We start from the raw sequence: 26,898 nt of genomic DNA on the forward strand, positions 1-26,898 counted from the left end.
AATTCCAAAAAGTTCTATTTTGGTCTTATCTGAGAACATGACCTTCTCCCATGCCTACTCTGGATCATCCAGATGGTCATTGGTTAACTTTAAACAGGCCTGGACATATGCTGGTGTGAGCAGGGGGACTTTGCATGCTCTGCATGATTTTAATTTATGACAGCATAGTGTATTACTAATAGTAATATTTGAGCCTGTAGTCCCAGCTCTCTTCAGGTCATTGACCAGGTCTGATGTTCTGGGCTGATTCCTGACCTTTCTCAGAATCATCCTTACCCACGAAGCAAGATCTTGCATTGAGCCCCAGACTAAGGAAGATTGACAGTCATCTTGTGTTTCTTACATTATCTAATAATTGTGCGTACAGTCGTTGCCTTCTCAACCAAGCTGCTTGCCTATTGTCCTGTAGCCCATCCCAGTCTTGTGCAGGTCTACAATTTTGTCCCTGGTGTCCTTAGACAGCTGTTTGGTCTTGGCCGTGGTGGAGAGGTTGGAATGTGATTGATTGAGTTTGTGGACAGGTGTCTTTTATACAAGTAATGAGTTTAAGCAGATTCAATTAATACAGGTAATGAGGGCAGAGAAGGAGGGCTTCTTAAAGAAAAACTAACAGCTATGTGAAAGCCAGAGTTCTTGCTGGTTGGTAGGTAATCAGATACTTATTTCATGCAATAAAATGCAATTTAATAATTTAAGAATCAGACGATTTTCTGTTTTTATTTTTAGATTCTGTCTATCAGAGTTGAAGTGTACCTATGATAAAAATTACAGACCTCTCCATTCTTTGTAGGTGGGAAAACTTGCAAAATCGGCAGTTTATCAAATACTTATTTTCCCCACTGCACAAGGTCCGTCATTACTAGCCGCCAGCTATAAGAACCAAACAACCTGTTACCTGTGAAGTTTCATCATATTCAACCAAAGAAACATGGATTCCGCTCAAATGCAATATATTTATTTTAAATATTGAAATTAACTCAGTACAGGCAGAATATTCAGAAAACATTAATATCCTTTACTAGATCAATCATCTTATTTATAAAAACCAATGAATGTCACAAGCTGTGTGTGATCATGCATAAAAAGTGTTAAGTTGTTACCAATAATCACCGACTGATACATTTACTTCACTTAGAACATTTGGTCTGCTGGTAAAGCCCGTTATTCCGGTATGCTTGTATCCCAAGGAAACTTCACACTGAAGTCTTGCATTTCTGCCTTGTAGATCTTGTCAAAATATTCATTTTGAGCCACAGTAAAATGATTTTTCCAATCTCCGACTATTCCTGTAAATCACAAGTGGTGACAAAAAATATTTTAATTCATTTTCAAGAAATCTTTTATATGCTCATATTAAACTCTAAAATATTATAACTCACAAAAGTCAATACTTAGGAGATATTAAAAAAATGTGTAGAATGTGGCATAGTCCAGACAAAATCGGATGAGGTCAAAAAGAATGTTAACAAGTAAACATAAACTACATTTTTCTGCATTGTACTGATGCCTTGCGCAGATATATCAGAATAAAGCGAGCTATAAAGTGAAGGAAATAATTATTTGATCCCTTGCTGTTTTTGTAAGTTTGCCCACTGACAAAAACATGAACAGTCTATAATTTTAAGGGTAGGTTAATTTTAACATTGAGAGATGGAATATCCCCCCAAAAAAATCAAGAAAATCACATTGTATAAATTAGATAATTTTTTTTTGCATTTTGGAGTGAGAAATAAGTATTTGATCCTCTACAAACCATTATGAGTTCTGGCTCCTACAGACCAGTTAGAGGTTCTTAATCAACATGTTACCTGTATTAAAGACAGCTGTCTTACATAGTCACCTGTATAAAAGACTCCTGTCCACAGACTCAGTCAGACTCTAACCTCTATAACATGGGCAAGACCAAAGAGCTTTCTAAGGATGTCAGAGACAAGATCATAGACCTGCGCAAAGCTGGAATGGGCTACTAAACCATAAGTAAGATGCTGGGTGAGAAGGAGACAACTGTTGGTGCAATAGTAAGAAAATGGAAGAAATACAAAATACAAAATGACTGTCAATAAACATTGATCTGGGGCATCATGCAAAATCTCACCTCATGGGGTATCCTTGATCATGAGGTCAGCCTAAAACTACACCTGGATGATTCTGTGAGTTATTGGGAGAAGGTGCTGTGGTGAGATGAGACAAAAATTTAGCTCTTTGGCATTAACTCAACTCACTGAGTTTGGAGGAAGAGAAATGCTGCCTATGACCCAAAGAACACCGTCCCCACTGTCAAGCATGGAGGTGGAAACATTATGTTTTGGTGGAGGTTCTCTGCTAAGGGCAGAGAACTACTTCACTGCATCAATGGGAGAATGGATGGAGCCATGTGCCGTAAAATCCCAAGTGACAACCTCCTTCCCTCCGCCAGGACATTAAAAATTTGTCGTAGCTGGGTCTTCCAGCAAGACAATGACCCAAAACATACAGCCAAGGCAACAAAGCCAGTGGCTCAAAAAGAAGTACATCAAGTTCATGGAGTGGCATAGCCAGTCTCCAGACTTAATCCCATAGAAAACTTATGGAGGGAATTGAAGCTCCTAGTTGCCAAGCGACAGCCTCAAAATTTTAATGATTTAGAGATGATCTGCAAAGAAGAGTGGACCCAATTTCCTCCTGACATGTGCGCAAACCTCATCATCAACTACAAAAAACGTCTGACTGCTGTGCTTGCCAACAAGGGTTTTTCCACCAAGTATTAAGTTTTTTCTGCCCAAGGAATCAAATTCTTATTTCTCACTGCAAAATGCAAAAAAAAAAATCTAATTTATACAATGTGATTATCTTGACTTTTTTTGATATTCTATCTCTCAATGTTAAAATTAACCTACCCTTAAAATTATAGACTGCTCATGTCTTTGTCAGTGGGCAAACTTACAAAAACAGCAAGGGATCAAATAATTATTTCCTTCACTGTAAATGGGATAAAAATACGGGGATACAAGTTTAAAGTCTAATGATGAAATGATGAAATCAATAGTTTAACATTTTATACAGACTTAAATCCTTAAAAAACAATCAATATACAATAAAAACACATTATTATGTAAAAAAGGGTCATCAATATCTGATCAGTAGGGGTGCAACACCCTAGACGATCAGCTGTTACCGTCACCTTCTGGAAGTTCTCGGATGCAGCCGGAAATACAGAAGCTCTGTAAAAACTATAGTGGTCACAGCCAGGTACTGCAAATTGACCCCCTATTTATTTAAATAGGGGGTATACCTGCAGTATCCAGCTGTGGACACTATAGAAATGAAGTAGCTGTAGTGGTCTGGCAGAGTCTGAGAACTTCTAGCTACCACCATTAACAGTTGATTTGTGGGGGTGCTGGGTGTCACACCCCCAATTAGATATTGATGGCCTATCCCAAGGGTCATCTTGGTACTATTGTGAAGCTTATCCACAAGCTGATCTTATTAAGAGACTGCAATTTTCTCCATATATTATAATTTTGTGTTATTGCAGTATATGATAAGAAATTGGATGCCCACATGTTCAAGACCCCTAAGGGGTCTAAAATAGTTGCAAAAAAGTAAAAAAATATAAAAAATTATATTAAAAAAATTATAAAATTCAAATCACACCTTTTAAATAAAAACATAAACACATTTGGTATTGCCATGTCCATAAAAGTCCGGTCTATTAAAATACAACCCATATGGGAAATGCCATGACAAGGAAAAAAATCAAAACTTTGGCTTTTTAGTAACCACATCTCCTTGAAAAATGCAATAAAAACTGATTTAAATATTGTATGTACCTTAAATTCGTATCAATAAAACCATCAGCCCGCCACCCAAAGAACAAGCCCTCACACTGCTCCATCGATGGAAAGATAAAATGTTACTAGCCTTGGAAATTGATGACACAAACTTCTAAGTTTTCTTTTTGCCACTTAAAAGAAAAAAAAAAGATATGCAATGTTGAAACCAGTCAGTCAGGAGACCCATGGCCATGGTCTGTAGGGGACTGAAACCCTCTAGATCAAAGCCATAAAATCAAGTTGTTTAAAAGCCCAAAACTGTCAAGTGACCCAGAAGTGGTATCCTAAAGGTGCCTGAACTCAAGAAAGTACACTTATTTTTTTCATATATTTTTTGGCCTTTTGTTGAGGATTTTTTTAGAACCCTAGCTCAATGTCAGAACTGTATGACACACTCCACATCCAAAAATATTTAGCTTGTTTTTTTGTCACTTTTGTCCACTTTCACTAAAGGTAATCTCAAAGACCTGTGGGGATGAGGGGGATGGTGTAGCCATTCAGTTCTATAACCCCATGGAACAGCTTGCTCTCCTTCAGAAAAAGAATAGACATAAACAGGGCTCTCAGATCCAATCCACTAGGGTAGCAGCCTAGGTGGATTATGGAAGTAAATTGGGCTCACCAAAGCTTTGGTGAGCTGAAGGTGTAATTGACTAATATTTAGGGATAAAATACCATGCCTGTTACCGGAGACATGAGGAAAAAAAAGTTTTAAATGTTAAAATCCCCCTCAAAATTATTTTATGAACTTACGAGGGACACAGATTGTGAAAAATAAATGAAAATTAAATAAATCCAAATCTGTGTTACTAGCCCTGACCCCTTTTAAAAATTAAAAAAATGTGTGATATATAAAAATATGGAAAGCAGAAGAAAAATTTTAAATATATTTCAGTGGTCCTTTGTGGTTATAAAAAAATGTAAAAGATGTGAAAACAGGAAAGTATGTCCTTTATTGTCAAAAAAATAAAAAGAAGAGAGCATAAAAATTTAGCAGAACACATATAAAAAAGCCATCTACATGGGCATCCAGGTCATAGAAAATTATATAAAATGACGCCGTGATATCTCTGATCCGATGTCTAGTTCTAGAGAAATTCACATTGTCATGACCTCCACAGCGTCGAAACCGGGAAGATCATGCAATATCTCGCCGTTTCCGTCACGCTGTCAGTATTTCGCCCAGAATCGCGAACACATGATCCAGACTACTCACTCCTTAAGTATCGGCAAGCGACCAGTGAGCATATGACATCACACCTCTGGGTTCCAAAGCATGGAATACGTGTTTACTCCCTCCGTACTGTCACTGTCAGCTTCACGATAGCCCAATTATTATTATTCTCTGCCACCACCGGCCGAGTTTGAAATATAATACAGGTCTGGCCGGACGCCTGTGCTTTCGTAGCGTATATGGCTTCGGGGGGGGGGGGAAGATTACAGGACAAAAGAAACAGAACTATTAAATTTTAAAATATATACAAGGATGTTACAAAGGAGACATTAAAATACATAAGCAGTTACAGAAATAAAACAGGATGAAGGAGAAACTTACACTATAAAGATCACTGCGACGATTCAATATAGGTGGAGGGGAGACGTTCCACTTACTGTTATCGAACAGGGTCCTCCACTATGATAGACATATACTCCCGGACAAAGAACACGGCTCTAGTCTCAACAAACTATTTTATGCTGAAGGGAGAGACTCCCCTGTGATGACATCACAGGGGCTGGGCTCCACCCATCAGATTTGTATTAAAAACATGTTTTTTGGGATAACCCATCGCTTGTTGATCCCAGAAGCTCATAAATGATATCATATTTTCTATTATGATTTTACCTTCAATTAGAGACCACACATCGCATAGTTCCAGTCTGCTATTCCGATGTTTTTGCCCTACAGCTCTACGTAGCATTTCTCAGCGACAGGAAAATATCCCTATCATTCCCTAGCTGGTCCTACCCCTAAAAATATGGGTCCTGTTATCATCAGAATCATGGAACCTCAATTATTCAATATTTCATATAGGAGTCTAAGTGTCTGGAGATTTTCTTTTTGAAGCTCGGGAAGAAAGCTTTCCCATTTACACGCAACTTACTGCAATCCCGCCACTAATTACTCCCTGTGTCTGCCAGGGACAAGATGCTCGCATTTCAAGTAGGCTGGTGGCACCAATCTGGCCAGCATTTGTGTACGAAGCCTTACTCATGACTGTGTTAATTGGGGCTTTGTGCTGAGACTTTTATGGAGACAGTTCTTGTACTGACAAGTGGTGAGGGGGATAAGGGAGGGGGTGAAGAGAGGTTTGGAGAAATGTTCAATATCTATGACAGACTTTCAATATTCCTCAATATTTCCCTGACACACATATTTCTTATATGGAAATGATTTGTTAAGATTAGTGATGAGCGAGGGTGCTTGTCACTGCTCAGTACTTGCCCGAGCATCTCATTGCTCGATAGGCTCAGCGAGTATTTCCGGGATGCTCAGAGAGGAGCTCGTGTCCCCGCCCTGCATGTTTGGTGCCCTTTAGACAGCCAATTAACATGCAGGGATTGCCTGCCACGCATTGTAATGCCGTAGCACTAACTGGTGTTACAGTGATTGGCTGGCTGCATAGTTTCATCGGGTCTATATAAGACCTGGTGGCCCTATGCTTGTGACAGTCTACCCGGAAACACGCAGAGTAGGGAGAGCAGCTGCTGAGTGAGGGACATAATTGTCAGTTTATTAGTTAGGTATAGGTGTTCCACAGCAAGATACAGTGGGTACAGAAAGTATTCAGACCCATTTAAATTTTTCACTTTTTGTTTCATTGCAGCCATTTGGTAAATTCTAAAAAGTTCATTTTTTTTTTCATTAATGTACACTCTGCACCCCATCTTGACTGAAAAAAACAGAAATGTAGAAATTTTAGCAAATTTATTAAAAAAGAAAAACTGAAATATCACAAGGTCATAAGCATTCAGACCCTTTGCTCAGACACTCATATTTAAGTCACATGCTTCTTGTGATCCTCTTTGAGATGGTTCTACTCCTTCATTTGAGTCTAGCTGTGTTTAATTAAACTGATAGGACATTATTTGGAAAGGCACACACCTGTCTATATAAGACCTCACAGCTCACAGTGCATGTCAGACCAAATGAGAATCATGAGCTCAAAAGAACTGCCCAAGGAGATCGGAGACAGAATTGTGACAAGGTACAGATCTGGTCAAGGTTACCAAAGAATTTCTGCAGTATTCAAGAGCACAGTAGCCTCCATAATCCTTAAATGGAAGATGTTTGGGACCACCAGAAGTCTTCCTAGACCAGGCCATCCAGCCAAACGGAGCAATCGTGGGAGAAGAGCCTTGGTGAGAGAGGAAAAGAAGAACCCTAAGATCACTGTGGCTGAGCTCCAGAGATGCAGTACGGAAATGGGAGAAAGTCCCACAAAGTCAACTATCACTGCAGCCCTCCACCAGTCGGGCCATTATGGCAGAGTGGCCTGACAGAAGCCTCTCCTCAGTGCAAGACATAAGAAAGCCCGCATAGAGTTTTCTCAAAAACACATGAAGGACTCCCAGACTATGAGAAATAAGATTCTCTGGTCTGATGAGACGAAGATAGAACTTTTTGGTGATAATGCTAAGTGGTTTGTGTGGAGAAAACCAGGCACTACTCATCACCTGCCCATTACAATCCCAATAGTGAAACATGCTGGTGGCACCATCATGGTATGAGAGTGTTTTTCAGCTGCAGGGACAGGGCAACTGGTTGCAATTGAAGGAAACATGAATGCAGCCAAGTACAGAGATATCCTGGATGAAAACCTCTTCCAGAGGGCTTTGGACCTCAGACTTGACCAAAGGTTCGCCTTTCAACAAGACAATGACCCTAAACACAAGCTAAAATAACAAAAGAGTGGCGTCATAACAACTCTGTGACCATTCTTGACTGGCCCAGCCAGAGCTCTAACCTAAATCCAATTGAGCATCTCTGGAGAGACCTGAAAATGACTGTCCACCAACGTTCACCATCCTACCTGTCGAACTTGAGAGGATCTGCAAGGAAGAATGGCAGAGGATGCCCAAATCCATGTATGAAAAACTTGTTGCATCATTTCCAAGAAGACTCATGACTGTACTAGCTCAAAAGGGTGCTTCTACTCAATACTGAGCAAAGGGTCTGAATACTTATGACCATGTGATATTTCAGTTTTTCTTTCTTAAAAAATTTGCAAAATGTCTACATTTCTGGTTTGTTTCAGTCAAGATGGGGTGCTGAGTGTACATTAATGAGAAAAAAATGAACTTTTTAGAATTTACCAAATGGCTGCAATGAAACAAAGAGTGAAAAATTTAAAGGAGTCTGAATACTTTCTGTACCCACTGTACTAACAATCCTTCTGAGGACTTATCCAGCTGCATATATTACTGGTGATAGCAGGAGTTAGGCAGGGTTTGTGGCAGTGTATACAGCACAATATGGTCCATTGCACATTCTGTCTGCTGCTGCTGCTTGTTACAGCATCCATTGGACTAGATATCAGGGCTAATTTTTTTTTGCTCCTAATCCTGGTTATTTGCCTAAAAAGCAATCCAGAGTACACCAATTTACTGCTGCATTTGCTTGTTAGCAGAATACCGCCAGATTTTTTTATTATCTTATATTCACATTACTGTATTGTGGATGTAGAGAACTTTTCCATGATCCCATATTACTGCATTAATAATAGACATTTTGTGGAGCGTTCAAAATATTACAGTCTATTTAAAGTTAGCCAGCTGTATTTTGTTGTACCTATTTACACTTGGTCGCTGATAAATACCATACTATTAGGCGACTGACTGAAACCGTGGCCATCAGATGTGATCTCATATTACTGCCGTAATAATACAGAAGTTTTTGGGAGCGTGTCAGATATTACACTCCATTTAAAGTCTGGCAGGTGTATGTTGTTCCAAACTAATCACACTTGGTCGCTGACAAATACCATACTATTAGGCGACTGACTGAAACCGTGGCCATCAGATGTGATCGCATATTACTTCCGTAATACAGAAATTTTTGGGAGTGTGTCAGATATTACACTCCATTTAAAGTCCAAAACTCAAAGCCTTATATGGAGACAGGATAACATTTTGATTTCTTTCCATCTTTATTTTTTACATTTATCCTGCAGTATGTCTATTCTTTCAGCATTTTGCAAAGTTTTTTCACCTATTGACATAAATGAAGTTATTTGCACCTTGGTCTGCGCTTTTTTTTGCAAAGGTCTAGTTCTCCCTTGTGGAAACTCACGTAGTTTCACACCTTGCAGCATTATTTACACACACCTTGTTTACTCTAATATATATATACATACACATACATGGTAGATCTACTTACTCTATGCATCACACTACCATCCATTATTTAAATGTTATTTATATTCTATGTGTTGTAAGATGGCCGCCGGACATGTCCTTGAGAGGAGATATGTATCACTGAGGTTGGCAGCTTCAGTGATGTAAAACCGAGAAAGCATGTTCCATCACACATAGTGGTTAATAGGGCGGGCCAGGGCCGTTTATTTCGAGCAGTCATAAGAGACTGTTGGGATTGGCTGCTCACATATCCCCAACCCAGGGTTTGTGTATAAAATAGAGACAGAGTGTCTCATTCAGTGTTTGTGGCTGGAGGTGTGGAGACCTCCAGCGTAGGTCTGCAAAAAGACACTGACTGTGAGCGGGTAAACCCGCAGAACTATATGGACTGTTCATTTTCCTGCTTTGTTACTTTATGTCGGAGAAGTCTGTGTTTTGTTTCCTTTGAAAGTGCGGTTTATGATGCCTGAATAAACATGCCTTGGACATTTTAAAGAGACAGTGTCCTGTGCAGCTGAGTGAGTACAAAACTCTACAATTGGTGGAGAATGAGGGCACGAATACCAAAGTTAAGTTTGACTGCTACAGGAAACTGTTTATGTCCTGGGAAAAAGCCGCCAGCCAGCCTGGCACGCCAGACAAAATGGAGGACCTGCTTAAACATTTATTGCAGGCACAGCAGGCACAGCAAACGAAGCACCAGCAAAGCATGCAGCACCTGCAGAGACAGCAGAACATGTGACAGCAGCATTGAGAGCAGTTGCAGAGCCAGCAGAACATACACAGCAGCAACGGGAGCAGCAGCAGGAGACAAGTAGACTTCTGATGCAGCAAATCCAACAGCAGCAAAGACAGATGGAACTCCTAGCAGAGCAGATCCATGCAGGACAACCACCCCACCCCCAACTCCAGGTGATGACTCTCACGTGAGGAAAACGGTAAGAAGAGCATTACAAAAGATGACCCCTGATGATGACGTTGAGGCGTTCCTGACGATCATTGAGAGGGAGGAAGAGTGGGGGCAATTGCCTTCGGAGCAGTGGGCGGAGGTACTGGCACTTTATTTAACAGATAAGCTGCAGAAGGCCTATTATGACCTGGCCTTGCAGGACTCAAAAGAGTATGCCAAAATGAAAAACTGGGATTTTGACGTGCTTGGGAGTCAGGGCGCAATGGGTGCACCACTAGGCCTATAGGAGTGACAAACCTCCCCAGTCCCAAATGTTTGACCTCCTACACCTGGTCCAAAAGTGGTTGCAACCTGAATCTTCCTCCCCAGCACAGATTGTGGAGAGGGTCATTATAGACAGGTTCATACACTCTCTTCCGAGGTCGGTGCAATCCTTGGTTGCCCAGGGATATCCCCATAATGCCAATGACTTGATGGGGTTGGTGGAAATGTACCACGCGGTTGAGAGTTCCTTGGGGAAACAAGGTGTCATAGCCTCTCCATACTGGGGTTCCCAAAAGGGGGCAGACACCCAAAAGAGGGGAGCTAGAGCCACACCTGGTGGGCGTCCTAGAGTTCAGGAGGGGTCTGAGTTGCTGCCCAAGGTCCCACCCCATAACGTAGTGTGTTGGAGATGTCATACCCCAGGTTAAATAGCCATCCATTGCCCCATGGCTAACGAGCCAATGGACTGCAGCACATGACGCCGCTGCTCGTATTTTGCATATCCTGCCTGCAGTGCTGTTCCTCAACAAGGCGAGAGACCGCAGGCATGCTCCGTATTGGTGAATGGAGTGCAAGTGACTGCTTTGTTAGAGTCTGGTAACACTAGTGTGGGCCACAGTTCCTTATCAACTGGTTCCGGGGAAAAAGGTCTGCGTCCGTTGTATCCATGGGGATGCTAATGACTACCCTGTGGCCCAAGTAGTCATAGACACAATCTGTGGCGCCAAGGTGGACGTAGTCAAGGACCTGTTGCACTCGGTTATAATAGGGTGGGACTTTGCCTTGTTTTGGGACTTGTGCGAGGAAGGGAGGAAGCCAGGTTGTCCGGACAACAACCCGGATGCTCCTGAAGAAACCGCATCATAGGCCGCCGCCATCGGGTTTGCTTTTTGTGTGCTTGTTGGGGATGAGGATGAGGCGACATCCTCGGAGGCCAACATCCCTGAGCTGAAGGTGTCCGGGGGAAACTTTGGAACCGCCCAGCTCAGAGACTTGACTCTAAAAGGGGCGTTTGATAATGTCACTGTCTTGAATGGTGTTGCTCAAGAGTACTGATGAGCGAATTTGCTCTAAAGTTTCAAATTCAGCACAAATATGGCACATTCAGATTCGTAATCGGAAAGGCAATCAAAATTTCTTAAAATCAGAAATTGTTTGATGAGTAAGCGCGGAAACGCGAACAAGGGGCAACCACAGCATTTTGAAGAGTTTTAGTAGCACAGTGCAAGTGTATGTTGAGCGGAGAGACATGGTAGCTGAGTGTGGGGACTGTGGAGAACTCAAAACAGGTCAGATCAGCGGCGCACCATTTTTTTTTTTTCCGGTAGGCTGTAACTTCTTAACAGGAAAACGCGGCCAACCAATCAGAGCGCAGGAAGCATCCACACTGTCCAGACAAAAGGGCTTGTGCAATTGGTTGCTGAAATCACATGTCCTCTCCATATAAAAACTGGCCATGTTCCCTCAACGCCATTCTATCCATGTAACTGCTGGGGAGACTTACACAGCTCAGTGTGCTCCTGTGTAATGACAGATATTAGCTAGCTAGATGGGCGCTTGTGTGGAAGTCAGGTAGTGTAGATAATTCCTGGCCCCTGTACCTGTGCAATCGATGGTGCAGCACATTTTTTGTTTTCTTGCGCACGTACTGAGATTCATACAGAAAGAGATGGCCCATCAAATACAACAGTGTTGTGCACCACTTGTATTGAGCTCCATGCATGAGTATACCTTCAATCTATTCTTGCACTTGCTAATATGATCAAACATGCAAGCACAGCCCATCTTTTCATTTTGTGTGGTTGAAATACTGCTCTATGCAGAGTCTGCAGATCTTCTGATTGCAGAGCACAAAAAACTTTTTTTTCTGTTGCTAATGTGATAGTGCAAGCTGTGTTACCTAGTTTTTCTTTTTTTGGCTTGGTGAAATGCAGCTATATGCACAGTAAAGCAAATCTATTTTTTGGTTGTTAGGCAGAGTCCACAAAAGTTTTTTTAGACTATGTGCCCACGATGCGTTTTTTAAGAGTTTCTGCAGCGGAAACGCTTAAAAAACGCTTGGTGGAAGGTCTGCCATGTTCCCCAATGATAATCCGCATGTGCTGTGCACATGCTGCGGAAATTTCCGCTGTGGATTATCATTGCGGAAAAATCCGCAGCACTACCAATTATTTTGTGGAAGCGCGGCGTTTTCGCCGCCATTGACTTGCATTGTAACGCATGTCATCCGCATCACTGAATCTGTACATGCGGATTCCATGCATTTCAATGTGTAGTTGGTACCAGGGTTTGGAGAAGAGGAGACTCTCCTCCGGACCCGGGTACCATAGTACCTGTAAAAAAAAGAATAAAATAAAAAATAAATATTATACTTACCTTCTGATGGACCCGTTGTCCTTGTCTCGGCTTGCCGGCAGCTCGCGGTAGACTGAAGGACCTGCGGTGATGTCATTTAGTCATGTGACCGGTCACGCAACCGCTGACGTCGGCAGGCCCTTTAATCTACCGCGAGCTGCTGGCAAGCCAAGACAAGGACACCGGAGGCCATAAGAAGGTAAGTATATATTTATTTTTATTTTTTACCATTCTTTCGATCACACTATATAAATCCATGCCGGTTTCATGGATTTATACAGTGTGACCAAGTTGTCAAGCACTTTCCAAATGATGCTAAAATCGCTTGGAAAGCGCTTGACAACCCGCATGCGGAAATGCATGTGAAGAACGCTTCACTTCTGCTCATCCCTGGCAGGAAAAACACATGTACAATCCGCATGCCTTTTTTCTGCCAGGGAGATGCAGAAACGCTCAGGAAAAAATCCGGAGCATTTCTGCATCGTGGGCACATAGCCTTAGTGTGGCAAAGGTGATCCAGTCTGCTAAAAGCCAGATACTATTTTAGTGGAGTTGAACTTCACCTGGTTTCAGAGTAAAAAAATATATTTTTTCACTTGCTAGGCACAGTACAAAAAATACTTTTTCATGTGACAAACGTGATACACTGTGCTATAATCCAGCTAATACATCAGAGGCGGTCAAATTCAGCTGTACGCACAGTCAAACAAATATATATTTTTTGTTGGTAGGCAGAGTCCACAAAAGTTTTTTTATTATGGCAAAGGTGATCCAGTCAGCTAAAAGCCAGATACTATTTTAGTGACGTTGAACTTCACCTGGTTTCAGAATAAAAAAATACATTTTTTCCCTTGCTAGGCACAGTCCAAAAAATATTTTTTCGTGGGACAAACATGATTCACTGTGCTATAATCCAGCTTCTTTATCAGTGGCGGTCAAATTCAGCTGTATGCAGAGCTTATTTTTGCTCTAAGTAACGTGATACAGCTGGCTAGATCTGAGTTTGAAATATTTTCGAGCATATATTCTATTTCATATTGGGCTCATCCACAGAAAGAGCAGGTGCTCCAGTGGATGGCAAGCTCTGCTTCAAGTGCCCTCTCCTCTTCTTTCTCCACCTCAACATCATACGCAGTACAGTCCACAGAGGTGGCACCCCAATTACCCATGCTTCCCCCCGCTTCACAACAGTCCAACTGCCCAACTGATTGTAGCGAACCACAGATGGGCGAGTCTGTAGAACTGTTCACCCATTCTATACCGTGGGTGAGACGCCTCACTGGATGGAAGGAAGCCCTACCCTGGGAAGATGGGGTACTCGGAGATGGGTCCTGTGTGGTAGATGGGGTGCAACCGTGGCCCGGACCCGTTCCGTGCCCAGGGCCATCACATAAAAATAATGGGCTTACAGGGTTGAGTGGTTGCTATAGACTACGCCACCTGTGGTACCTGGTGAAGGCCACCAGCGCTGCTGCAGTCCTCTGAGGCGTGATGTTGTAGCAGCCGTCGTTGTTACTACTCCCCACTGGCGGAGCAGGGCCTCAGGGCAGAGGGACAGGATGGAGGGGGTAGTAGTCTAGGAGGTCTGGTGCTGCGTAGTACGGTGGAGTGCAGAATAAAAGTCCGGAGGCCATAGGGGTTAACTTCCAGGGTTTTTACTCATGTTGAAGAGTCCAGCTGCAAGGCTTCTCCCTGCTCCTCGCGGAGTTCTGCGGTCACCAGGAACAGGGGTCCGACAACCTCCGAGTAAGTCAAGTGTTAAATCAGGACCCCGCACCAGAGTGTTCCTAAACTTCAGACCGGGTCCTTTCCTGTCTGTGTGTGTAAATAGGCCGGGTCTCCCTCTGAACTTCTCTCAGAACAAGGGTACGGGTGGCAGCTCTGCTCTTTCCGTTACCCGGTTGGATCCTCAGGACCTGCCAGGCTTTCCTGACAAGGACTTGGAGTAGCAAGGTCGGGTGTCGGGGGCCGGTACCCCTCTTGCAGCCGGAATCCCTCTGAATAGATCAGCATAGCGAGGACAGGTGGCGTACACCGCTCCGTCAGCATCCTCCCCGGGATCCATTTGCGGTGGAGCTACACTCCTAAGCTCCGGGCCTTCTTGGTCTTGGTCCTTGTCCGGGCTGAGACATTCATTATCTGCAACCTGCCTCTCGACCCAAGGCCAAGGTGCGAGGGCTGTGCCTCCATCCTCTGCAGGTCCACATAGGATCCACGCTCAGGGAGGGAGGTCACGATAAAGAACAGTCAAAGGACCATCAGAAAGGACTCATGACTAAGAAGAGACCAAAAGAACAGACCAAAGACCAAGATGGCTGTGTATTAAATATGAATTATTAAGTGTCACTAAAATGTGATTCCCTCCACCCTCACCCACTAATTTGGTTCCCCTCTCTCTTGGTTCCCCAGTCTCCCAAGTGCCAGTAGGGGCAGCACCTAGTGCATTCTAGCCCCCTCTGGTGGGAGAAGTGTGGTGTTGGATGTGGAGGTTGGATCCTGACCATCACACTGTTCTTACCTCAAAGGAGGAACACTACACTCCATTAGAGAAGTGCAGCATCCCTGTGGCGGTCGAACCCTCAGGGGCGCCACATGGGCATCCGAAGTATACTCCAAACAGTCACAGAGGCAAGAGGAGGAAAGCATCTGCACCGATGCCCAAAATTTTTTTAGCTTGGATTCGGGGCAGGATGAAATAGGGTCCGAGCAGGTTCCTGACCCTCATCACCAGATATTAACCGCAGGGGAGGGAGGTGATCCCAATAAGACTCAGATACCGGAGGCTGATGTGGACTGTACTGTGCTGTCAGGGAAACAAGAGGAGAAGGGTCACTGCGAGGGCGATGAATGGGATAACATATTGGATGATGACGAAGTTGAAGATCCTACTTAGTGTGAACCCAGAGTCACACAGCCGAGTATCTCATCTGAGGAAATGAAGGAAGAAGATGAGGAGGTTACATTTCGCCATACGGCGCAGACACAGAGTGATGCAAGCACAAGGAGCATTGCATCCTTAGCCACAACTGTGGCTGTAGCCAGCAGCGGTCACGGGTCTGCACCTCGCAGGGGCGGCAAGGGTTGCCTAGCATGGACCTTTTTTGTCACTGTAAAGGTTGAGCCAACTCACGCTATCTGCAAACTTTGCAATAAAAAACTCAGTAGTTGCAAAAACTGCAATAATTTGACTAGTGCATGCATGAATGTTCACATGCTCAAACAACATGAGTTATGCTGGGAATCTCACCGCGCTGAAATGAGGACCTCAACAACCATCAGCTGCCCCATCAAATGCATCTGCTGTTTTTTCCTCCTCCTCTGTTACCATGCCAAGTATTGTCACGTGACGCACTCCCTGGGCCGTGGGATACTCGGCAGCCGGGCTGGTCGATTCTGGGGGATGTCACGGTGGCAGTGACCCGGTCCATGACCCAGGGTGGTCAATTAAAGGGAAAGTAAAAGGGGAATAAAGTTTTTAGGATAATAATGTTTGTGACGCCGCCTGCGGTATGCGGCTATATGGAGCTGCCGCTGCAGTGCAGATCCACTGGAGCTGATGGTGACGCAGCAGAGTTGGTTCAGCTCTCCACAGGCAGAGCTTAACTCCAGGGCAGGATAAAGGGATTTTATGAGGTAGATGTTGCTGTGCTGTGTAGTGCAGGGCTGGTGATGGCGCAGCAATAATTCCAGGACACAGTGGGGTGCAGTCTTCAGGTTTTACTCACAGTTGTTCAAGACTCCAGTTCACGAAGGCCAGTGTGTAACCTCCCACGTCACCCTGTGTCTACCAGGGAAGGGGTTCAGCAAACTCTCAAGTCAATCAGGAGTACTTAAACGGGACCCCATTCTATGTCTCACTGCACTTGCTCTCTCCCTCCTGCCCTGCTCCTCACAATCAGTGTCCCAAGCCAGTGGCCTCGGGCCACTCAGTCCCCTGGACCCTATGCGGTCACCTTTTTGGCGATGTAATTGTGGGTTTTGGCTGCAACACCTTGAAAATGTTGTCTAGCTGAGCCTGGTTGTTCTCCACTAGTTAGGGTCCGGTCCCCATCTGCGGCCTGATACCTCCACGTCAGCAAGGATTCGGGCGCCCGGGTGGCATCCGCACTCACCGTGCTCCTGGGATCCCTTCTGTCTTCCTGGAGCCCTTCACACTGCTACTCTCCTTCCACCTCCTGGGCCGCCCTGACTGGGCCCGACTCCTCTGAGCAGAGCTCCTCCTGAGCTCCTGCTCTGAACTCTCACTCTGACTGAACTCTCTCTAGAACCTTCCACCCTCTCTTTCATACCCCTACCCTCTGTGCTCCACTGATCTTCATCCTCCACCCACACCCACTACATGGTTTCCCATCTGTTGGATCCCCCCCTTCCAGCCAGGGGCAGGGCTCAGCAGTGAACAAGTGCATCTTGCTCTGCCTGCTGGTCTGGAGTGGTGTAGTGTTGGATGCAGGTGTCTGGGTCCCTGGTAGTACTCCCTCCTTACCTGAGAGTGGGGTACCACACCTCTGGGTGAGATGCAGTACCTCTGTGGCAACTGGACCCGCAGGGGCACCATATCATGCAGGTCTCCCATCGCAGAAACTCCTGTTATTTACCCACTCCAGTCAGGCTGAGTGACAGCCAGTCAGCTGTAATGGAAGCGGACATGCTTGCTGTGTTTTTTTCACCGAGCACACCGCATGTTTCTCAATCCACCGTAACATCTGTGCCTGCATCTCACTCACAGTCCAGCAGTTTGTCTGGTTCACCATACTCTGTCCTCTCTCAGCACCGCAGCCAGCCCTCTGTCGCGCAGTTGTGGTCACGTAAAAGATTGTTTCATCCTATGCATGACAAAGCTAAGAGGTTGAACTCCACCATCTCCAATCTGTTGGCCATGGAATGATGCCTTTCCGCCTTGTAGATACAGATGGTTACCAAAAGCTGATAACCATCTCAGTCCCCCAGTACCAGTTGCCCAGTCGCCGTTACTTCTGTAAGAAAGCTGTGCCTGTGCTACACCAGCATGTCGCAGACAACATCACTCGTTTCTTGTCTAAATCTACGTGTGCCAGGGTGCATCTCACCACAGACACCGGGACAAGTAAGCATGGCCAATGGCGTTACATCTCTCTGACTGGGCACTAGGTGATTCTGGTGGCTGTGGGGGCAGGCGGGGAAGGGGCTGCTCCACAAATCTTGGAATCCCAAAGGCTTGCAGAAGAAACCTCTGTATTTCCCACTTCCTCCACTGCTTCTGCGTCCTCCACCTCCTCTAGGGCCTCCACCTGCGCACTTAACCTTTGCCTTGACGAGATACGCATTCCAAGGGGCTCACCGCAATCAGGCAGTCTTAAAATTAATATGCCTTGGAAATCACAGTCATACAGGTGAAGAGTTGTGGGCAGCTCTCCAGGCTCAGTTTGAGCAATGGCTGTCTCTGCTGAACCTAGAGCCGGGGAAGGCCGTGTGCGATAGCGGTACAAACCTGTTAGCATCCCTAGGCCGAGGCAAGCTCATACACGTGCCTTGCATTGCTCACGTCCTCAACCTAGTGGTACAGCGAACGATTTTTCCGCCACTATCCTGGCCTGGATGAGCTGCTTCACAAAGTACGGAAGCTGTGGGCTCACTTCCGCCATTCGGCACCCCTCATGTCATAGACTTGCATCGATTCAGAGGTCTTTGTCCCTGCCAGTTAACAGGTTGATCTGCAATGTGCCGATGAGGTGGAATTCCGCTCTGCAAATGTTGCAGCGAGTGTGGCAGCAGCAACAAGCTCTGACGCATTATGTCATGTCGTATAGCCTGGGCCAACGCAGTAAGGATGTGGGGCATATCTCGTTTACGGATTGGGAAAAGATTAAGTACCTCTGCACCCTTCTGCACAGTTTTGAAATGGCTACTACACTGGTTAGCGCTGATGATGCCGTCATTAGCATCACTATTCTGGTCATCTACATGCTAGAGCAGACTTTGAATAACCTGCGGCAGGAGGTGGTGGTCCCAGAAGAAGAGGATGATGCAGAAGGGATGAGAATGTCTCAAAGTTCCAGACTCTCGTCAAACAAACATGCCAAGTGACGGTGGATTACTGCGATCGAGGGGGTTTGGTGATACCAGGCAAACTGTTAGTGAAGGTGCAAGAGCAGAGGAAGTAATGGAGGAGGAAGAGGTGATGGGTGAGCAGCTGTCAGAGGATGAAGAGGATAATCATGCCCTCTCGGCTGAACTTGGTTGGCAGGAGGGAACAGAATAACCAAGCATCAGGGTTACACAGCCCACAATACAGCCTGGCTTTTGATCTCCTGGGAGAGCTCGACATATGAGTGCCTTCTTGATGCACTATCTGCAATATGATCCCCGTATAGTTAGGATTCAAAATAATGCTGACCACTGGGTTGCCACTCTGTTAGATCCACGTTATAAGAGTCAATTATGCTAGATGCTTCCCGCCCTGGAAAGGTACCCGCTTATGTTGGAGTTTCGAGACAAGCTTTTAAGCAACCTTAATAGAGCTTTTCCTCAAGATTGCAGTGAGGCGCACAGTGTGCATCGCAGTTGTAGTCTTTCAACCTCTGGCACATCAGTTCGTTAACGCCAAAACATCAGCTGCAGCAGCAGCAGAGTAAGTGGCAGAAGCAATTTCTGTGAGTCCTTTCACACATTTTTTTAGACCACCTTGTGCACCAGCACAACAGAGTAAAAGTTTGACACGTGGTGAACAACTGGAGAGGATGGTGGAGGAGTACCTAGAGCTTAATATGAATACCATCAGGGAGGATTTGGACCTTTTTACATTTTGGTCTTCAAAAATGGATGAATGGCCTGAGCTCGCCTGCCATGCCTTGGAGGTTTTATCATGACCGGCAGCCAGTGTTGTCTCAGAATGTGTCTTCAACACTGCTGGTGGTGTCTTGACAGCAGGGGTGGATTAAGAGTAGCCAGGGCAGTTTAGAAGATGTGGGCCCCCCAGGTACCCGATGTATCACTTGACATGTCACATGATCCCTTTTGATAGATGATGTGATAGGTTCTGTTAGTAACACACAGGTGCTTATCTTTAAATGGAAAACTACAGATAGTGGCACATGTATCGCAAATTTCTCCCTTATGTACAGCACTATACATACTAGAGCAGGGGAGGAAGATTAATATTTCCAATAGGCCATAAGAGAGACTATGACCGTTGCGGAGCCCGAACCAATATACTGAAATCAATTCTGCTCAATATTAACATGTTAATTAATTATTTTTTTATATTAATTTTATGGCTTAACACTGAGCAGAATTAAGTTTTGACATCCCCCTATATAGCAGTGCAATTAAACCACACCCATATACCTCATATATATACTGTATATTAGACCCTATATGGCCTGAACACTTGTGTACTTAGCTTAATGGCATCTTCTTCTGATGTGTTTTCCCTCTTTTGGTCATTCACGGTTTCATCAGGGAATTCCTTCAATCGGGACAAGAAAAGGAGACTATAAGCCATACTGCAGTGAGGATAGCAGCTCACAGGCCCAGGGCAATATGGTTACTGGGATGAATAATGTACATTTTTTCCCCCATGAGCTGCACTTTCAGTACAGCTGTCGTGCACCTTCATACACTATTAACCTGCAGATTTACCTTACATCTGCAGGTTAGTAGCGTTATCCAACATGACAGTTTCCATTTAAAAGGGTTTTCCATTGCTCTGACAAACCCGTCTCAAGCCATATGTTTCGCCCTTGTAAAATACCAACACTTATACTCACTGCTGGTGCCATACTAGCTGCAGTGTTGGTATGGCACCAGCGGTGAGTAGAAGTGTTGGTATTTTACAAGGGGGAAACATATGGATTGAGATGGAGTTGTCCAAGTAGTGGAAAACCCCTTTAAGGAGTTAACAGCAGCCGGTGGAGCTCAGTTCCACCGATGGCTGCGAGAGACAGATCCTGGCTGTAACTGCGCCCTCGCACTGACAGCTGCTCAGCATTAGAGCCGGCAGTGAGGGCAGGGGTGCAGTTACATCTGTCCCTCACTTTGCTCTGAGTCGTTACTGAAGCCGCCCAGCAGCACCTCTATGACTGAAAGCCTGAGGCTACCTGGCAGCAGGACTCTAAGTGCGGTGACCACACGGCATCAAAAAGCTATTAATCTGCAGATTAACCCAATATCGCAGGTTAATAGTGTTTATTTTACTAGACAGGTTCCCTTTAAAGGACATTAGTCTGCAGTCATTCTGTGACTCAAGACCGAGAAATAGTGACAGTAGTATAAGGGTATGTGCCCACGATCAGGAATAGCAGCACTTTGGACACTGCTCACCTGTGCTTCATATAAAACACTGCATTCTATGATACAAACACATGGATAGGAGTTATTGAAATCTGATGCCCACTGTGCTTCTATATGATGCTGCGTAATCTCACCCATGGTGCGGGTTTACCAACCGCAGCGTGTCAATTTCTGTAGTGGAGACTAGCATCTCCGCTGTAGTTTGATCAATTCAATGTCATTAGATGCGGTAAATCTGCATGTACCTAAACACCAGTGCGGTAATTTGAACGCAGCGTTTTGGATGCAGCCAAAATACACTGAGTCCAAAACGCTATTATTCCTGATTGTGGGCATGTACAAGCAGAATTTGCAGTGGTGCTCTGTATCTAAGGGCAAGGATGGAAGTGGACTGAAAATTACATGGTGCAAATGCCCCGGCGCACTGTGCAACCCCACCTTGGAAATTTTGCTTGCATCATGTATTTATATAAATACATGATGCAAGCAAAATTTGTAAGATGCAGGGGCACAGTGTGCCTGGGCATTTGCACCATGTAGTTTCAGTCCACGTCCATCCCCCACATTATATACAAATTTTAAAAATTACAATAATAGCCCCCGCCCTTTCATATAAAGTGATGTGGGCTTCCTACTAGTTCCACTGCCACAGACAGACATGATGATAATTAACACATACTTTTTAGGCAGACCATAGGGAGCAGGACTCAACAGGAGGACCGAGGCAGTCAGGACTCAACTCAAACCATGCAGGCTTGTTTAGGCTCAATTTTAGCTCAGGCTATGGCTTAGATCTGGGTGCGGGAGGCGGCTCCTCTTCGGCAGATCGTTGGATAGGCATGTGAGTCATTTCCTTTCTTTAAATAGAGGCGCCGGCAATGTTTATGCTGGACCCTAATCTACATAATGTCACGCGGCAGGACGGGTCCAGCAACACTCGGCCGCGGACCTGCAGTGGTGACAAGTTGAAACATGCGGCAGCGGCGGTGATGTGAGTCATTTGAAGAATGCTTGAATATACGTGTCCGTGCTGTATATGCTGGGTCCTGCTCTGGCTGACGTCATGCAGCAGGGCGGGCCCAGCATCATTTAAACCATCTGCGGCCGCGGCGGTGAAGATTTTACACTTGCGGCCGCAGCTGCCGTGAACAAAAAAACATGTGATTGCGCATTATAATGGGGGAAATTCATTGGCCCCCTGGGAGTCTTGGGCCCCGGGCGGCAGCCCAGATTGCCCTCATTATAATCCACCTATGCTTGACAGATAAGCGCAGCCGGCTGTCCCATGAAAGTGTAGATTGCCTAACTTTCATCAAGGTGAACGAGTCATGGATCTCCAAGGACTTTTGCACCCCAATTGCAGACTGTACAGAGTTGGCAATGTTGTAGTTTTTAGTGTGCTGCATTGATCTCGCGGAATTGCAGTCTGTGATATGGCTTCTGTGCCTGATCTTGCTGCTGCTGCAGGTTTTAGGCCCTAATTTTGGGAAATGTGGAAAATCCTGATTGGGTCTCCATCCATTGGAGTGGCTGTAGTGGGAGAGGTTTAGGTCTCCATTAAACTACTTGCAGTCTGGTTAAATTGATGCCACTTTAGTGGTGTTAGGCCCTCATTTAGGGAAATGTGAACACTCCTGGTTAGGTCTCCATATCCTGGGTTAGCGGTACTGGAAGCGGTGTGGGTCTTATTTACACTATTTCTACTGTAGTGGAATTGATGACACATTGCTAGTGTCTGCCACTAATTTTTGGAAATGTGGAGAATTCAGATTGGGTCTCCATCTTTTGGGTTGGCTGTAGTGTTAAGAGGTTTTAGCCTCCTTTGCAATAGTTATACTGTAGTGAAATTTATACAGTGATGAAAGGGTAGTTATCCGGCAATTCGTGAAATTGACTTAAAAAATAGCCTTTATTTTTAAAAAATTAAAAACATGAGACCATAGGGCAAATAAAAGCGTACAGAGGCTTTAGCGTTTCAGATACATAGATCATTACTCATAGCATAATACAATGTTGAAATGGAAGAACTTTAAAGGCATATGGAAAAAGTTGCCACCCACCGACATCACCTGTTCAGAAGCTCAATTACACACGAGTCCAGAGTCTCAGAAAACTCAGTTTTAACCCTAAATGAACTGACTTTCTATTTAAAAAAAAAAAATTAAAGGTTGACAAAATAATTGCAAACTCCATAAATATATAAGTAACTCCATAAGCTAAATATAAGTCACATAATATCAACCTAGAAACAGACAATTATAAAGAATATAGCAGGAAATCAGCTAGTGTAAAATAGTGAAAGTAGAAATAACTTGAAATAGTGTAGTGAAATTTATACCACTTCGGTGGTGTTAGGCCCTTATTTAGGGAAATGTGAACAGTCCTGGTTAGGTCTCCATCTCCTGGGTTGACTGCACTAGAAGAGGTGTGGGTCTTATTTACACTATTTCTACTGTAGTGAAATTGATTAGATATTGCTAGTGACTGCCACTAATTTTTGTAAATGTGGGGAATCCAGGTTGGGTCTCCATCTCTTGGGTTGGCTGTAGTGGAAGAGGTTTTGGTCTCCTTTGCAATAGTTATTCTATAGTGAAATTGATGCCAATTAAGTAGTGTTAGGCCCTGATTTAGGTAATGTGAACAGTCCTGGTTAGGTCTCCATCTCCTGGGTTGGCTGTACAGGAAGAGATGTGAGTCTTATTTACACTATTTCTACTGTAGTGAAATTGATTCTACATTGCTAGTGACTGGCAATAATTTTTGTAAATGTGGAGAATCCAGACTGGGTCTCCTTCCATTGGGTTGGCTGTAGTAGGAGAGGTGTCGGTCTCCTTTACAATAGTTATACTCTATTGAAATTGATGCCACTTTGTTGGTGTTAGGCTGTAATTTAGGGAAATGTGAATACCCCTGGTTAGGTCTCCATCTCCAGGGTTGGTCGCAGTGGAAGAGGTTTTTGTCTCCATCCATCTGTATAGTTATACTGTAGTGAAATTAACCATTTGGTGCAGATATTGTTTTCCACAAAGGGGTACAAAAAATACTAAACTCAAAATTGGTTTTCAATAAACAACCATCACCCGCCCCATCAAATGCATCTGCTGCTTCCTCCTCCTCCTCTGTTACCGCGCCAAGTATTGTCACGCAGGTCTTCGACCGCAGAAGCTACGGTTGTATACTCGCTCCAGTCAGGCTGAGTGAGAGTTTGTCAGCTGTAACAGAAGCAGACATGCCTGCTGTGTTTGTGTCACTGAGCACACCACATGTTTCTCAAACCACCGAAATATCTCCGCCTGCACCTCATTCATCGTCTAGCAGTTTGTCCATTTCACCGTACTCCTCCCTCTCTCAGCGTTGCAGCCATCCCTCGGTCCCGCACTTGCAGTCACGTAAAAGATTGTTTACTCCTACACATGACAAAACTAAAAGGTTGAACTCCACCAACTCCAATCTGTAGGCCACAGAAAGGTCTTAAGCCCTAATTATCTTAAATGTGAACAGTCCTGGTTGTGTCTCCATCTACTGGGTTGGCTGTAGTGGAAGAGGTGTCAGTCCTAATTATACTATTTGTACTGTAGTGAAATTGATGACACTTTGCTGGTGTCTGACACTATTTTTTGGAAATGTGGAGAATCCTGATTGGGTCTCTATCTATTGGGTTTGGCTGTAGTGGAACGAGGTTTCTGTCTCCATTAAAATACCTCTACTCTGGTGAAATCGATGCCATTTTGATTGTGTCTGCCACTAATTTTTGTAAATGTGGAGTACCCTGATTTGGGTCTCCATTGGGTTTGGCTGTAGTGGAAGAGTTGTCGGTCACCATTATACTAGGTCTACTCTAGTGAAATTAATTCTTTGGTGCAGATATTTTTGACACAGGGGTACACAAGATAGAATCAAAATTGTTTTTCTTAGTACCGTGGTATATAAAGCAGACTATATTTCATCTTTCAATTTTTTTGTGCTGATATTGTTCTCCATACACTGTTACATATTAGTAATGAGAGAGCACTAAATGTGCTCAACTTAGTTGCTCAGGAATTTCTCAAAACCTACCCAGATCTGCACAGCTGCTTGTGAAATCACGATGCATCTGTACCCATTTCAGAAAGTCAGTTATAGCTCCCACCACCCTGGCAGTGCTTCAGCAGCATTTGCAGCTTCCAGCTCACCGACTTTTGTGCAATGTCACCACATGTTGGAAATAAACGTTGCAGATGTTGGGAAGTATTTGTGAGTAGCAGAGGGCAGTTGTTGAGTACCAGCTTCAACACGCCCATCGGCATACAGGTCAGCCTCTATACATAAGAGCTGATGAGTGGGCATGGATGTCTGTGCCGTCCTCCAAAACTTTGAGGAGTTCACCAAGATGGTGAGTGGCTGACGTCATATCTAGCATCACCATCCCGCTTTTCCATCTACTGAAACGCTCGCTGCTCACAGTTAAAGAGGAGGCATTGCAGGAGGAGCAAGGAACTATACAGCCCAGCCTCATCTCATCTCAATGCAGATTGGGTGATAATGAGGAGGAGGAGAATGAGGAGGAGAACATGGACAGTCATCCTCTTGGGGAGGACAGGGAAGTCTTGGCGGTCTTGGAAGTCTTGATACCCCTCTTTCAGTCTGTGGGAAAGCTGTATGAGTTTCACTTAATGACCTTCAGTGGTCTAAACCGTGGCTTTGTTAATGCACGTTATTTCTCAAAACACATTGCAGATCAGGCCATTGTCCAACTCTGTAGTGATCAAATTCAAGGCGTAAAGAAACATCTTTGTCTGTGGCTAAGCACCAATGAGAATTGTGAGCTGATGTTGGAAGGGCTGCCATTGCTTATGCAAGAAGATGCATTAGAGGACTTCCTGGGAGAATGGACAGCTGCAGTAGATACAGTTTCCCAAGTCCTTTCATCGAGCTAAAGAATATGGCTGTGCTGAAATACAACTCTCACAGACAAGCTGTGGACTGGCTCCGTACCGTCCCTGGCCACATTCACTCGTCCACGTGTTTGTGGTTAGTAGAGATGAGCGTTGTTCTACTCGAACTGTTCGCCAATCTCAAATTCGAGCTGTTTTGGGCGGTGTTCTAGCCGTTCGGCGAACACGAACAATTTGAGAAAAATTCGGCTGTTCGAGGTTATGTTCGATAACTGTTCGTGCACCAAAATCATAACTGGATTTTTTCTCAGTAATGATGAAAATTAATGTTAATACGCAGTTTGAGTGTACAGCGGGGTGGGGGGAGGGGCAGGGGATGGATCTCTGCAGGAACAATGAAGATCTCCATTTTTTTTTCTCTTTCCCACATTTGCAGTGGGGGGGTGCAATCTGCCAGCCTATCAGCAGCGCACACACGGAGCGAAGTGCTTTTTTTCACACAAGCAAGGGCATGTGTCATTGGCAGTGTATGTCACATGTCCTTGCCCTATAAGACTAAGCCATTTTCCCCGTCGCCACCATTTTCTCCCTGCTGCAGCTGCGTGTTAGACGGCACCGCTATTGCTGTGTGCGCTAATCCTTGTTAATTTCAAGCCAATTTTCGCACAAATCTACAGATAGCTTGGGAGTAGGGAATAGTTGTGATTGCAGTCCTTTTAAGGACTAGGTTACAGCATTTCCTACGACTTTTATCAGGCAGGTCTGTGCTCTTAAATAGATAGATTGTGGGAGTAAAGACTAATTGTAATTGGAGTCCTTTTCAGGACTAGGTTACATCAGATCCTATCAGTTTTTGCCAGGCAGGTCTGTGCCAGTGCTGTGCAAGTTTTTTTCACAGCATTTGGCTGAATCTAGCAAAGCTAATCCTTTTTGGCCTATTGCAGAGTGTGTTAGTCAGTGGTGTAGCCTATCTGTGTTGCAAGATATACCACCTGTGTATAGAATACCAATTTTTTTACTGCACCTAGTGAAGTAAAATCTTTTGGGCATAGCATCATTC

General features: G+C 44.5%; 1 protein-coding gene across 4 annotated transcripts in view; it reads right to left on the reverse strand.

Moving 5' to 3' along the window:
- Positions 1 to 939: 939 nt before the first annotated feature.
- LOC141172263 (sulfotransferase 2B1-like) overlaps positions 940 to 26,898 on the reverse strand; it is a 322,371-nt gene continuing 296,412 nt past the window's right edge. For all 4 annotated transcript variants that reach the window (XM_073656266.1, XM_073656269.1, XM_073656267.1 and 1 more), the window contains one exon: positions 940 to 1,286. In XM_073656266.1, the coding sequence (XP_073512367.1) occupies positions 1,162 to 1,286 (125 nt within the window). In that variant the 3' untranslated portion in view covers positions 940 to 1,161. The remainder of the gene's footprint in view (positions 1,287 to 26,898) is intronic.

The sequence above is a fragment of the Phyllobates terribilis genome, unplaced genomic scaffold (assembly GCF_046119375.1).
Source record: "Phyllobates terribilis strain yellow unplaced genomic scaffold, ASM4611937v1 Scaffold_12__6_contigs__length_324123572, whole genome shotgun sequence".
Taxonomy (NCBI): domain Eukaryota; kingdom Metazoa; phylum Chordata; class Amphibia; order Anura; family Dendrobatidae; genus Phyllobates; species Phyllobates terribilis.